The following is a 14,318-nucleotide window of genomic DNA, read 5'->3' as shown; positions in this document are numbered from 1 at the left end:
AAAGCACTTTAAGTTTACGTGTAATGAAATGTACTCTATAGATAAAATTGTCATTACCAGTTAGGGCTGCAACCAATTACATCCTCATTATCGATTGGTCTGACAGTTATTTACTCTGTTTTTAAGTGGCACCGAGATACGTGGCTCATCCGTCCGTCGGTAGCACGAGTCATGTGAGCCACTTCACCGATCCGTGCGTAAAAGCGCAAACAATTCCGTGTCCTCTCATTGATTGATAGTGATTTGATGGCCTTGTACTCACTGTAGCCCACTGGTGAACGACCCCCTTAACGAACGTGCCGTTTTAATAGAACGGAGCGCGTAGGCTACTGACCTGTTGCCAAACCCTGTCTCACACCATTTCTTGTCATATTCAGTCTATCACAGTTAGTCAACAATTTGTATCACCCCAAAAAAATGTTTTCTGTGTACTAATTTTTCATAACCGTTTATGATCTCAAACACGTGTAAACGTGTATACGGACTCACCCCTATGGTCTACCACAGCCGTGATCACTTAGTGTGTAAGGTTAAGCACTGAAAGTATTCCAAATATAGCATATGCTTAAACTGGTATTGATTTTTTTTTTTAGGCGGCTTTCACCGGAGCAATAGGGTGTGAGCAGGCAAACAGTGTGCCTCATCTGCAGGGCACCAGACTGCGAATATTTAGTCGCATTTTGTGACCATGGAGCACCACCGTGACTTGCAAATGTTAGAAATGTATAGACTGGAGAGCTGTTCATTTGTTTCCAGCCAACAGTGAAAAAATCATCACATTTAACTGCGCCACAGTAACAGTTTACCGTAATAAGTTTAATGATAGTGTGAGCAGACGAAGCTTGTGTTTTTGTATCTGCATGGCTCCAGACTGTGACTATTTAGTTGGAATTGTGACCATGGAGCACCAGTGGGACTTGCAGATACTATTTTTATATGAACTAGAGGGCTGTTAGTAGGGGTGTAAATCACCAGCTTCATCACGATACGATATTATATCGATTTGTTTGGATGACGATACGATGTTTGCCGATATCACAAAGTCTGTCACGATACAATTTTGATTCGATTCGATTCAGGAGCCTGCGATCGATATGACACAATAACATATGTCCATCTAACACAATCATTTACATCAACTCACAAAAACAACTAGAATATAATTTGACCATTTTATTTCTGAGCTCTGTTTGTTGTTTGAGCGGAAGAGCACTTGCCCAGAAATGGTGACACAGACGTGCTGTGTGAATTTCAAAATAAATGTGTATCTGTAAGATGACGATATGGATCGATGTTTTCATTTTGCATTGATGTAATCGGATCGTTAATCAATGAATCGATGTATCGATGTGGATTGATGTATCATTACACCCCTAGCTGTTAGTGTGTTTCCAGCTCACAGTGAATAAATCCTCACATTTGAAGGTGCAGCGGAAACAACTTTTATTTATTTAATTATAACAATGTTTAATTTAGCTTCATTATTACAGTACTTTATTACAGTACTTTGATTTTATTGTAACAGTTTCATTCATTCATTCATCTTCTAACTGCTTCATCTTCTTGAGGGTCGCGGGGGGGCTGGAGCCTATCCCAGCTGACATCGGGCAAGAGGCGGGGTACACCCTGGACAGGTCGCCAGACTATCGCAGGGCTGAGACATAGAGACAAACAACCATTCACACTCACATTCACACCTACGGACAATTTAGAGTTATCAATTAACCTAGTCCCCAATCTGCATGTCTTTGGAGGGAGGAAGGCGGAGTGCCCGGAGAGAACCCACGCTGACACGGGGAGAACATACAAACTCCACACAGAAGGGCTCCCACACCCGGGATCGAACTGGCAACCCTCTTGCTGTGAGGCGGCAGTGCTAACCACCACACTACCGTGCCGCCCTGTAACAGTTTTTTTACTCTTATTATAATAGTACTCTATTATGATAGTAACTACTTAATTTAACTTAACTTAACTATGATTGTAGTTCATGTAATAATTTTGTATTTTAGTAGTCAACAGTAGTTTTGAGGAGATTTCAAAATATCAAGATATATATAGCGTGTCATGATATAGCCTAAAAACATTGCAATATTTTTAAGCCATATCACCCAGCCCTACATCGTGGCAATTCAGTCTTATAAATAAAGAACTTTGTTGGGAAATCATGCCATCAAAAGTTAAAAAAAATCACAGTATAGATTAGGAGATATCTGATCATGGAATAAGCAAACAAGAATCTGACTAGCGTTCGATGCCAATTTTCAACACTTGACATTTTTTGATTCTCAATGCTATAGACAGATTTTGGTTGTTACTAAACTGATATTAAGGTTCGACCCCAAGTCCTGTTGTCATTCCAGTGTAATCCAAGCTAGGGCAGTAGGTTCTGATACGGCAAGTAAGCTTTAAATATTAGTAATGGGAAATAAGGGAGGAAAAACAGAGAAGCTGTAGTGAATTTTGATTTCCCTCAAAAAGGAGGCAAATGTCTTGTCATATTTTTTTTGTGTTGTGTGTTTCTTATTCCCTCCAGTCTAAGTATTGATTTTTGTTGCTTGTTGCTCATCATGGTCTTAAGAAAGCTGTGGCAATTTTGCACTTTGCCACAGGGCAGCTTATCCCAGTAGATCGCTCTATGCGCTCTTCCTTGTCTGAGAAATATTCACATGGTTGCACAACACAAGCCCATAGTCAGGAGAGCGTGAGCTGCATGACTACCTTTTGAGTACATTCATTCACTAATAGATGGCCATGCACATGTTTCCTCTGCAGGGAATAGCGTGATGAAACTGTTGGAAAGATATTTACTCTCTCTCTTTTTTTTTTAACATTTGACTGTATCACAGAGAAGGAGGCAGGAATGGGGACTAAAGATAAAAAGTGCTTTATCAATTAAATCTGTTTATTAAACATGAGATAAAATCAATGAAAGTAAGTAGTGAGCCATTTTCTTCGCTCTTTTGAGAAGATGGATGTCCTGGCCTGGCAACTAAGATGTTGCAATGGCAAACGGCTCAGCTTTAAATTGTTTATTAGCCATTGTAGGAACATTATTAGAGCCTGATCAGGACACTACACAAGAGTGATTTACTTAAATGGTAATGTCCTACTAATGTGATGACACATAAAGCCAAATAATGGAAACCAATAGTTATTCTGTAGTTTCTCCTTCATCTTCCATCATTTGAATGTGAATTACAGCAATCCACCACCCAGAATATCTTCTTAATAGAGAGCAGTGACAGCACAAACCCTAAAAGTGGCACAAATAGAAGCACTTGCCCAGTACCTCTTAAATTAATGATGTCCCCTACCAACACATAAGTCTGTTGAAAAAAGAATTGCATGCATTCTCACACACACACACACACACACACACACACACACACACACACACACACACACGCATACACACACAGGAAGACTGCTGCTTCTCAGGAGGCCAAAACACATTAAGATGCATCTCTAGGGAGTTGTCCTCCTGGGTCTACAGTCTCTAGATAAAATCCTCTCGGGCTCCTGCAGCATCTGTGAAGTGAAGGTTAGCAACAGGACCAGCTTATATCACTTCCACCAACACAGTGACACATCATCCAGCCTCTCTGGGTAGAAAACAATGAGTCATGCTTCATTAAGAAAACGGTTGACGTGAGCATACCTGCCTTCGTCTGTCATGTCGACCTTAGCCTAATACGCAGATACCTACAATGCAAATTCACACTAAGTAGTGCAGATCACTGAGCTTGCCCATTATAGCTGAGTCACTCCCTTTAATGAGTACAGAAGGAGAGGGTAGAAGAGGTTAGGGTTTAGGGTTGTGATTAGGGCTGCAAGATATTAGGAAAATAAGCAATCTCAGATAACTTGGTTGAATATTGCGATAACTATGCGATAAACTGATAATTAAGTGTACTCAGCCTTTCTGCTGCTGTCATTATTCTGCTACAATACAATGAATTGTTTGTTGGATGTAAAAATGAAAGGAAATTATTTCCAACTTTTTTCTGTTGAACAAATCGAACATTAAATTGAACACAAAAGGCACCAATAAAAAAATGGATGACATCACATCTTTTGCAATGTGTTTATCATGCAAGTTGACACTGCAGTGACTATTTAAAAAACAAAACAAAAAAATACAACAACAATATATTGTGCAGCCCTAGTTGTGATGTGGTTTTTAGGTTAGCAAGGGGTTTGTATTATGTCTATATGACCCAACATGAAAGGAAGGAACCAACATGCACTTAAGTATGACTTCACATAAGTCTGGACAAATTGTACAGGAAGACACAGTGCGACCATAGTGCGTGCTGCTTTTATGGTCACGTCTGTCAGAATTAAAGTATCTGATATTATATGAATTTATGGTACCAAAATAACAACCTATCTATATCTCATCAACTGTGAAAGGTGCCCTGAGTGTGTAAAGGGTGTTTCTTTGAGATGGTTGGACATAATTAGTGCTGTAACAATTATTTGATGAATTAATGAGTTGATTGACAAAAAAATAACAATTTCGGTAATCAATCATTATCACAATTTTTTGTAGTTTTCTATTGAAAAAAAGCCAAAATTCTGTATTTCCAGCTTCTCGTATATCAGTTTTGGAACCCATCAGGTGTCAGGCTGACGATGATAAGCCTCTGGGGCAGTGGCCAATATTTCAGGAGTTCCATTGTAGCAAGTAGATATCCGGGCCAAGGCTAATTTCAGCTAATCTCTATAAATGTATATGAATACAGAGAAACTTTAAGAAAAGCTTGTACAAAGCCAAATCATTATCAGACTGTAGGCGATGGGTTTCAAGATTACATTTCGGCCAATGCATTCCGCCTCGCCACAACAGTTGTTAACCTGTCACTTAACCATGATTGGTCAATACCACTCTGACTACAAACGGGACCAGAATGTTTCTAATACCAAAATCTTGTCCTTTGTGTGTGCATGTGTGCATTGTGCATTCATATGCTGGTATCTCTTTATAGAGATCACTCGTATGTGAATATTTGCTTGTTTTATCAGTCATTGACAGGTGTTAACTGAACATCTGTTGAAGACGTCACGTTGGGGCTCTGGGAAACTGGTGGACATTTCTCACCATTTTCTAACATCTTATAGACAAAACTACTCATGAGTTAATTGAGAAAATAATCTGCAGATAAACAGATAATGAAATAATCATGTGCTGCAGCCCTAGAGACAATCAGATTCCACCAGCTGTAATTTAAAGAGAGATGAGTGTGATGCAAGCCTACATCATATTTAAAACATCTGTGAAAAGAACAAAAGCACATCCTGCTTTTATTTCTCTTTAAAAAGTGAGTCAAAAGAAAGTTTTCAAAAATAATGGTAGTGTGTACCGAAAGATGTTGATAAACTCTGCCTAGATTGTCTCATTGTCCATTTTTCTGGAGGCATGAATTGTTTTTTGGAAGCAGACATTTGCAGGTTAAATGGATGCATGGATGGGTGACAGAGAGAAAGGGATAGCAACAATTGGATTTGTAGGTTAATAGCATCCTCATTGACAACATAACTTGTTCATCATGCCCCATTTCAGGCTGCAGTCAGCGCCAAACAACGCTCTGCTAAAACCAGAGTGTAAGCACTGCAATGAATGAGCTCAGTTTAAAAAAAAAAAAAAAAAAAAAAAAAAACACCAGAAGATTGGCAACTGGCACTATTAGAGCTTTTAGCACCCAATTTATCCTCTTCCCACTGATGCAATAATCTCTGATGTAAAGCATCGGTTTGTGTGTGGTAGCGCCGCAGTGTTTGGCTCACTGCAGTGCTGAGGGGCTCTGTGTAAACAGAGGCAGACGGGCTGGATTATTCCAGGGTCAAAACCACGGGATTAGGTCCAGGGATTATCACAGTTCAGTCAGGGAGACAACAGCCTTGTTGGCCTCTGGGATTATACAGAGGACTAACAGTGAGCCAAGCTGACCTCCCAGCCGCCGTCATGCTTTCTCCAAGTCTGTCTATCCTCTGGCTTCCACTTGGTCTTCTCCATATCAGTGGGTGAGGAGCATCCTCAGTGCTGATTCATTGTCACTGCAGGAATTTAGATGTGACACTAATTCTGTTTTGGTCATGCTCCTGGTGACGAGTGCATCACATTTAACACACACAACACATTTTTAAGATGTTGCAAAAAGAGAAGAGCTGGGCAATATGGTTGAATTCAGTGCAACAATAACACATTTTTTGTTTCTATAAATTAAACTGTAACTGCAATTTTATCATCAGTTTGAATAAACACATTTGTAAAAAAGAAAAAAGTTTATGATGACATTACCATTGTATGATTCTATTGGATATTATTGAATACTGAATCATTGCCAAGCCCTAATAAATAATTTTAGGGAAAGTAGTCAGCGTGCACCTGTGTCTCGGAATAGACCATATATTTCCATCTCAGAATAAGGCGGTCCTGTTTATTCATCCTGATACTGATCTTGCAAAAGGAATTTGCAAGGAGTAAGATACAGCAAATAAATGCTATATTATTTTATAGACTGTTAAAGCACAAGAAAATAACAGTGATATCTTCTGTTTGTTGTAGGACTACGCTGTGCGAATGAGTGATTGATGCCAACTTCGCTTCTTCAGGTAAGCGGCACATATCACGCACAACATTATGCAACCATTTCATTTTCATTTCAAATGTAAGAGTATTACCTTCCAAAAATGAGCATGTGGGATTAGGATAGAAAATTAAAAAATATAAATAGTTGATTATACAACACATAAACCCCAAATCTCTTGATCTTGGGTTCAGTAACTTTTGTTATTGATTGAATGAGATTTGAGGCTGTTTCTGACTAATACCCTCTTGTCCCTTTTTGCTGCGCTTCATCCATGTAGGGCAGAATGGGTGTGTGTCCCCTGCTCCTGCTGCTCGGTGTAGCCCTCGGGGCCTCAGCCCAGGATCATGTCCCCATCACAAGTACGAACCATGTTCACTTCAATCAAATTCCTTTCCTTACTCGCCTTTTTATTTAAGGTTAAATGGCTTACAGTGAAAAATACATTATACTTTGCTGTCTTCTTCCTTCCAGGTCCTCCGAATATCACTGCCAAACCCACAGACCCCCCTACTGCACCCTTCCTCAACTTTACAGTTGCACGCACACAAGCCCCCACTGGCCCACACACAACGCTCGCCCCCGCAGTAGTCATCCCAGTAACGACAATAACAACAACAACAACAACAACAACCACAAGCCCAGCTGGTGAGGAGGACATACAAGGGGCTGGTCCCAATGGCTCCAGGCGTTTGTTACCAGTCCCTGCTCCCACATCTCCAGCTCCAAGTGATGCCCCTCCGGCACCACCGAGCACTCAGCCTCCCCCTCCTCCCACCCTGGCGGGGGGAGACAACAAGACCACAGCCATTCCTCCAGACACCCTGACTCCAGATTACCCTGATGAGGATTTATTCAGTGCGGAGCCAGAGACCACCACAGAACCTGGGATGGGCTTCACCTCAGACACGACCCCACATGGTGAGTGTTGGTTTATATTCACAGCACTGTGTGTCTGTCTATTTAGTGTGAGAACATATAACCTGTCTTGACTTCTTTGGTGGGTATATCCACCCTAAAGCACCATTCCCAAAGTTAAAGACCAATGGATTGTGTCTAATCCCAACTAAACATGTAGCACCTTTGGACAGTCATACAGGGTTAATATCATTGATGCGTATTGCTATCTGATTCATTGTCTGTGCATGAAACCTGCAGCTGATTGTAAGTTAGCGTTTTCATTCAGAGAGGTTTGGGAAATCACAAAAGCACTGCTCACACCCAGGTATATCCTGATTGTGTCATTGTCGGGTTTGTCTTTGTTGCTTATTAGGGTTGGGTCGGACCTCGGTAATACCAATTCGGTCCGGTACTCCGTCTTGGACCGGGTTTTATTTTTTGAGACCGACCAGACCGCATACTCGGGCAGAACGCCAGGTCCGCACGGTAAAAGTGGACGTCCGCAAGCCCTGTGCGTGCAAAGCACGACCGCGCGGACTTCGCTCCGTGCACCAGTGTCACACAAAAGATTGTTCGGCATGCATTTTTCACATTGCGGGGATTTTTCACAGACATTTTTACATGTAGTCTGCTCCACTTATAGTACGCCCGAGTCTGTGAGCACTTGTGTCAGCCTCTTCACCAAGCACACAGCAAGCAGGATAGAGAGGGGGGTGGGGCAAGGACTGAGCTAGGAGGTGTGAGTGCGCATGCGCCTGTACTGTAGCCTGGAGTTTGTTTAATAGTGACGAGGAGTCGATAATGGTGGACAATTTTGTGTCAACGAAATCAAGGAATGCGTCACTATGGCAACACTTTGGCTTTGAGCCAGACGACGGAGGCAACCCCTGTTTGCACTGATTGAGTAAGCTGGAAAATTTATTTGTAAGGAATAAAAGAAACAACTTGTTACTGTCACTCTGTTGTCCTAAGGTTGTTTTTTATTTTAAATGAGTCAATTGCTCCCCCAAGTGGCGAAAATCCGGTATTACCGACTTGATGCTTTTTTTTTTGTTTGTTTGTTTTTTTACAAAAACTGAGCCTTTTTTTTTTTTCTCATACCGACCCAACCCTATTGCTTATAGACTTGTGGCAATGGGGGGGTCAGATCATATATTGACGATTAAAGGGATTGTTTTCCAACGCCAATATTATGGTGATTTTAACTAACTATTTGTAGAACTAAGAATCTGCACCCTACTGTGCAGACAGAGATGTTTCTGGTGTGACACGTGAAATACAAACCAGGTTGCCATCGAATTAGTTTGCTGTCTCTGTCAAGTAGCTGCCCATTAGTCACTGACTCTACAGCAGGAAACGGCACTTTAAAATAGAAGCTCTGTGGTGGAAATTCACTGAGTCTTTTTTACAAACTTGACACGTTTGTGAGTCACTTGCGGTCCATTCAGAGTGCACCAGCGGCCCACTTTTGGACCGCGACCCACCAGTTGAGAACCACTAGCTCAAAGATTTTCTTGTTTTAAAGCTCTGTCAGACACGGAGCCACAGCAACAGGGTTCGGTTGAATGGTCAGGGTGCCAGTGACGTTTATGTAATATAGTAAACATGCCAAGTTAGCCCTACGAGCTAATGCATGCTAACTATTCTAACGTCAAATCAGAAATGTGCAGCAACATTTTTTGCCATCACTAGATATCAAACAACAGCCAGAGACAGTATCGTATAAAGTTTCTGTGAGCTTTAAATTCAGTTCTAAGCAGAAGGCACAAGATAACGTTACCTCGGAGCCTGAACGGACAATGCCTCTCTTCTTGCGTGCAGCTGCCTCTGTGACACTAGAGCCCCTTTTACAATGCCAGATTTTCCGCGAGTGTTGGGCCGTTGCCGGCAAGCTGCAAGCGTTTAGACGCAGAGAGCCAGACTGAGCTGGAGTTGATCTGGGGTGGCCAATTTTCCGCCTCGTAGGGTAGTCATATTGACGGAACCCTTTAAGTTTAAACAGACCAAGGCGGCCTTCCGCAACGGGAGGGCCCGTTAAAGACTTGTGGGAGGAGCTGTTGATAATGCCGCACGTGCAAGCCACTGGCGGTGGATAAACAGGAAACAGCTGACAGCAGGAATTAGCGAGCAGCTAGTAGCAAGAGGGAAACACAAACCTGACAGACACTGTAAAGATGAACAACTGGGGAGACAAGGAACTGCGCGTCCTCCTTGCCCTCGCAAATGAAGAAGCCATTAACCGTCAGATGACAGGGACGGTGAGGAACGGGCCGACTTAAGAGAGAGAGTCGCTGAAGGACTGACTGGCCACGGCTTCCCTCCCACGTCACTGGTTACGTCACATGCTGAGCTACACGTTTTTTTTACTTGCTCACGCCCCCCATTGCCCCGAAAAAGGTGCATTCTGTATAAACAAAAATAGGTAGGCAGCATTTTGCCGCACTCCGCAATTTTGTTTTTATACTGCCAATGCTAAAAAAGACTGATTGGGCTTTCCTGCAAATTTGCACAATTCCTATCTAAACAAGGCTTAAGACTCACTTTGGTCTGGGTTTGCAGCTGCCTGTGCCGAAGAGCAGCATGAAAGCAAGGAGTACTCACTCTGCTGCAAATCCAGAGACTGAAATGTCCCCAGCAGTATACAGCACGACGACAAAAAAAAGCAAAAAACAGCCTCTTGACTTACAGAATCTGAGTCAACTGAGGGGCCTCTAACTGATGACTTGAACTTTTGAATTCGAAAGTAATAAAAATATTTTAATAGCAGATATGTGTTCATTTACCCATAAACAGTTGACAATAATCAAATTTAGATAACCAGTAGCTTAACTTCATCACTTACTCTGAGAAATGCAAAACATAATTAAAATTGACAACTGCAAATTTAAATTGAGAGGTCAGTGCTTACAAGTACAATGTTTAAATATCAAAAAGCAGATAGTGCATGTCTTTTGGTGATCTTGAGTAACCACGATTGGACAATATAAAAATAGATGCAATCATCCAACCCTCATTGCTTCTAATTGATTTTAGCTGTGGCAGAACTGTAGTTGCTTAACAGAAAAAATAGCCTTGGTGACTGTGGCTGCAGTGGCTGTTCTTCTGATCCAAGTTGTTTGTCACTGGGAGAACAATTGTATACAGCTGTGTCAGGGATGTTTTTCCTGCTTTGCACACAAAAAAGATGACAAGGCGGTCCTTTTAATGTGTGCTTATGTGTCCCTCCTGAATTTGGTTTGAATTCTCAACACATTTCAGGTACATTCATGCATGAACTTAGAGCCGCCACTTGTCATCAGATCATCTAAGACACATTTTAATGCTAAGTGTGAACAGGGCCTAACTAAAGTAGACGTACACAAAAGGTTAAGGGACTTTTGGATACATCAACAAAACAAAGCTTCATCATAATACATTAACATCATAGACTGTGTATAACCACATGAGAGTGTCAGGGTGGTTTTTTTTGTTTTGCTCCATCTAGCTGTGTGTTATTCATGCAGCCTGTCAAAGCAGTAGCAACAGCTAGAAAGAGCGAGCAAGTGAGCTTTCTGGTCAAGAGTCGACCTTTAATATTTTAGATAGTCGGACACTTTTCTGCTTTTAGACTCCATTGTAGCAGCGCTGGAAATATCCTGACGTGACATACTTGCATTTGACCAGCCATCCACAAGATTCAGAGTACCACCAAACCAGACGCTGCCAAAAGCTGTTATTTTAATGTGGCAACAAACAGTGTTGAGAGAGGATTTCTATGTATCGTCATTTTATAAAATGCTGCTTTTGAGTTGAGGTTTTCGCATTATTTTAACCCTTTAACACTGAAGATAATTCTTGAAATTACAAGTGTAATTCAGCTTCACTTTAAAGCAGCTTTATGTCTGCATACTGACCATCCTACTGTAGTAATATCCTTGTAAGTGAAACATGAACCACACCCTTTTCTTTTACATTAATTATTCATATTACGTGATTATAGAGAAATACACAAATCACTATTGTATGTCACTGATTGATTTGGAGAGATGGTTTTTATTATGAAGTATAATAACAGCAGGAATGTTCTGAATCATCCTGCTACATGTTAAACAAGATTCCAAACTTCTTTGGTACTTAAATTCTTGCTGTGGTAGTTCAGTTCGCTCTTAGTTAAAATAAAAACATACTGCACTGCTAATATAGTGTGTCCATTATATAAGATAATCACTCTGGATTTGGTAGGTGTTATGTAATTTCTCTATTGTCTCCCTCTGGTTGTCTGTGGACCTTGTGTGGAAAGCTGTGAGCAGTTCTAGATGGCATTAGATCCGTCAAGTCTGTGTCAATTCCACATGATACCCACAGCCTGTTGTTTCTCCTGCCCTGTTCAATGTACACATTGTCCAAGGGAGAACACTGAAAAATCCTGGGAATTGTGCCTGAAAATGCAACATAACTAGGCGGCGTTCCAAACTACTTCCCCCCAGAAAGTGCATATGGAGCATGAAGTCAAATGATGCATTCTTTGCCGCATATTTTGTCCGCAACGTTAAGAGCTTTCTTGAATTTTGAGTCGGTCCATGGAACAGCTGATTTTGTCATTGCATTGTCACCACTATGGCACCGTTTTCTAGACAGATCTCTTCTTTTGTTGTGGCCTCATGTGTCTTGCAGGCCAGTCATCAGCACACAAACGGCAGCCAGTTTTTTTTTGTACAACAAACTCCTGTTGTTGTTCAGGCAAATCTCATGTCTTTTGTGTTAACTGCAGCAGTGAAAGGTCACCAGGAAGACTATAGGCTTGCCTTCAACTCGTGGGCATGGTGGAAACATAGACAAATTGGTCAGCTATTGTAATCTACTGGACACATCACAAAGAATAGATAACTTGGTCCATGTAATATCTAATTTGCAGTGTTAAGCCTACGTGACGATAGTGCTTTTTCACCAGTCAGTAGCATCACATGCTTTCTAGTTTATAAAAGAAAGCTTGTGATATTTACTCTCTAAATAATTGATATAGAATTCACAGCAAACATCCTAAATCTTTCAGTATTTTTCACCATCATATCATCTTATATATAACCAGTTATAGAAGCAGAGGGTCGACCCTCAGTTAAACTGTGATTTATCTGCGTGCTTCAAAGGACACCCTGTTGCTCTCTCTGCTTTTCCATTTGTTTTGTTTTTTTCTTCAGAAGGCAAATAAAATATTAACATCGACAACCGTTATAGAGAGGAAAGATGCAGGCTGGTGTTGAAAGAGGCAAAGGTCACTTTACGACCTTGGCTTATTTTTCTACCCACATTCTATCATGTTAGCGAGCTGAAAATGTGTCTTTTCAGAAAAACTGCGTTTTTTGGGACCTTAAAGAAATACTTCATCCAAAAAAATGCTATTTTTTATATTAATTACTGACCCCATGTTCGTTTTGAGTTGATTAAGAAAACTTTCTTTTTCTCGCATGCCTCCACAGTGAACGAAGAATCCAAAAACTGGGAAAATTCTTGATGAATGGAGATAAAGGGGGACCACAGGTAACAACATCAAAACTATATCAAAACATCTGTTTACAAACTCTCCACAACTCGTGCAGTATAATCCAAGTCTCATTTATCAAGTCAAATGATCAGTACTTCTTAAATGCATGCATTTGTGCTAAAACTGTATATTTAAAACACTTCTGCACTCAAGTAGCAAGCATGGGCGTGCACGTGGAATGTATAAATAAGACTTGGATTATACTGCACGAGTTGTGTGAGAGTTTGTTAACAGATATTTTGATATAGTTTTGCTACTGTTAAATGTGGCCCTCCTTTACTCCAATTCATCAAAAATGTTTGCCATTTTTGCATTCTCCATTAACCATGGAGGCATGTGAGAAAAACAGATTTTCACAAATTTAATGAAACATGGGTCGAATATTTGACGTATAAATGATCATTTTGATAATCTCCTTTGACAGCCACTAGACATATATTCAATTGTAGCTGAAATTATGAGTAAATGATTTGATTAGTCAATCAACAGAGCAAGGACATGTGTCCACATAGGGTTTTCTTCAGCAGACACGCAGTGGCAGGACGCTGGGGACTGCTTCATTTCAGTGCTTGATTTAAAAAAATAGAGCTCCCAGCACTTTTTTTTTTTTAAATGATGTGCTACATGTGGGTTTGGGTTTGTATGTCTTGATGCTAACGTTTGCTAGGTGGCTATTGTAATGCTAAATTAACAGAGGGTTGACTACATGGACAACGACAAGGGTACAACGGGTACGGTGATAGTTTTCGTCCGATCTGCTCCCTTCTGTCTTTGTTGTGATGGGTTCGGACAGACATGTTATATGGTAGCTTAAGGAGTAGTCTTGCTCACCAGATCTTTCTCAAGAAAAGAAAGGTCTGGCTGGGCCGACTCTCACTTTAAGATTGGAGAAAAAAACGCCCCGGCTGCTTGTATTTCTTTCAATCAATCACAATCGTTCTTGGCGGTGCCACAGCAACGGTGCGCTTGCAAAAATATTGCCGGGGGGAAACGGGTTTTGGTGTAACACGCCCACAAAAATATCGCCTACAGGACGCGAACCATGGCAGAAAAATGGCTACATCCCCGCAAGATCAAACACCGCAAAAGTTAGTAAAGGACGTGTTGAAAACTGCAACGGGAGGTGGTAGGGTGGGACTTCAGCGGGTGGCTCGTTCCGCCCAATGAGAGGCTGATCTTTGCAGCGAACTTCCACCCACTCAAACTACTTAAGGAGCTGCAGTGACAACACCAGAGCCTTTCTGAAAAGTTCTGAGATTTTCAACCAGAAGTGCTTGCATTAGCCGCACAAAAAAGCCAGAGCA

At 41.2% G+C, this 14,318-nt stretch overlaps 1 protein-coding gene across 1 annotated transcript in view; it reads left to right on the top strand.

The window, feature by feature from the left end:
• The window catches only part of ptpra (protein tyrosine phosphatase receptor type A), a 37,802-nt gene that overhangs the window by 9,091 nt on the left and 14,393 nt on the right, over positions 1–14,318 (top strand). The window contains exons 2-4 of the mRNA XM_049574574.1: positions 6,572–6,618; positions 6,874–6,955; positions 7,068–7,514. Coding sequence (XP_049430531.1) covers positions 6,598–6,618; positions 6,874–6,955; positions 7,068–7,514 — 550 coding nt within the window. The 5' untranslated portion in view covers positions 6,572–6,597. The remainder of the gene's footprint in view (positions 1–6,571; positions 6,619–6,873; positions 6,956–7,067; positions 7,515–14,318) is intronic.

Source organism: Epinephelus fuscoguttatus, linkage group LG1 (genome assembly GCF_011397635.1).
Source record: "Epinephelus fuscoguttatus linkage group LG1, E.fuscoguttatus.final_Chr_v1".
NCBI lineage: Eukaryota > Metazoa > Chordata > Actinopteri > Perciformes > Serranidae > Epinephelus > Epinephelus fuscoguttatus.
This window is presented reverse-complemented; position numbering and strand designations above follow the sequence as displayed.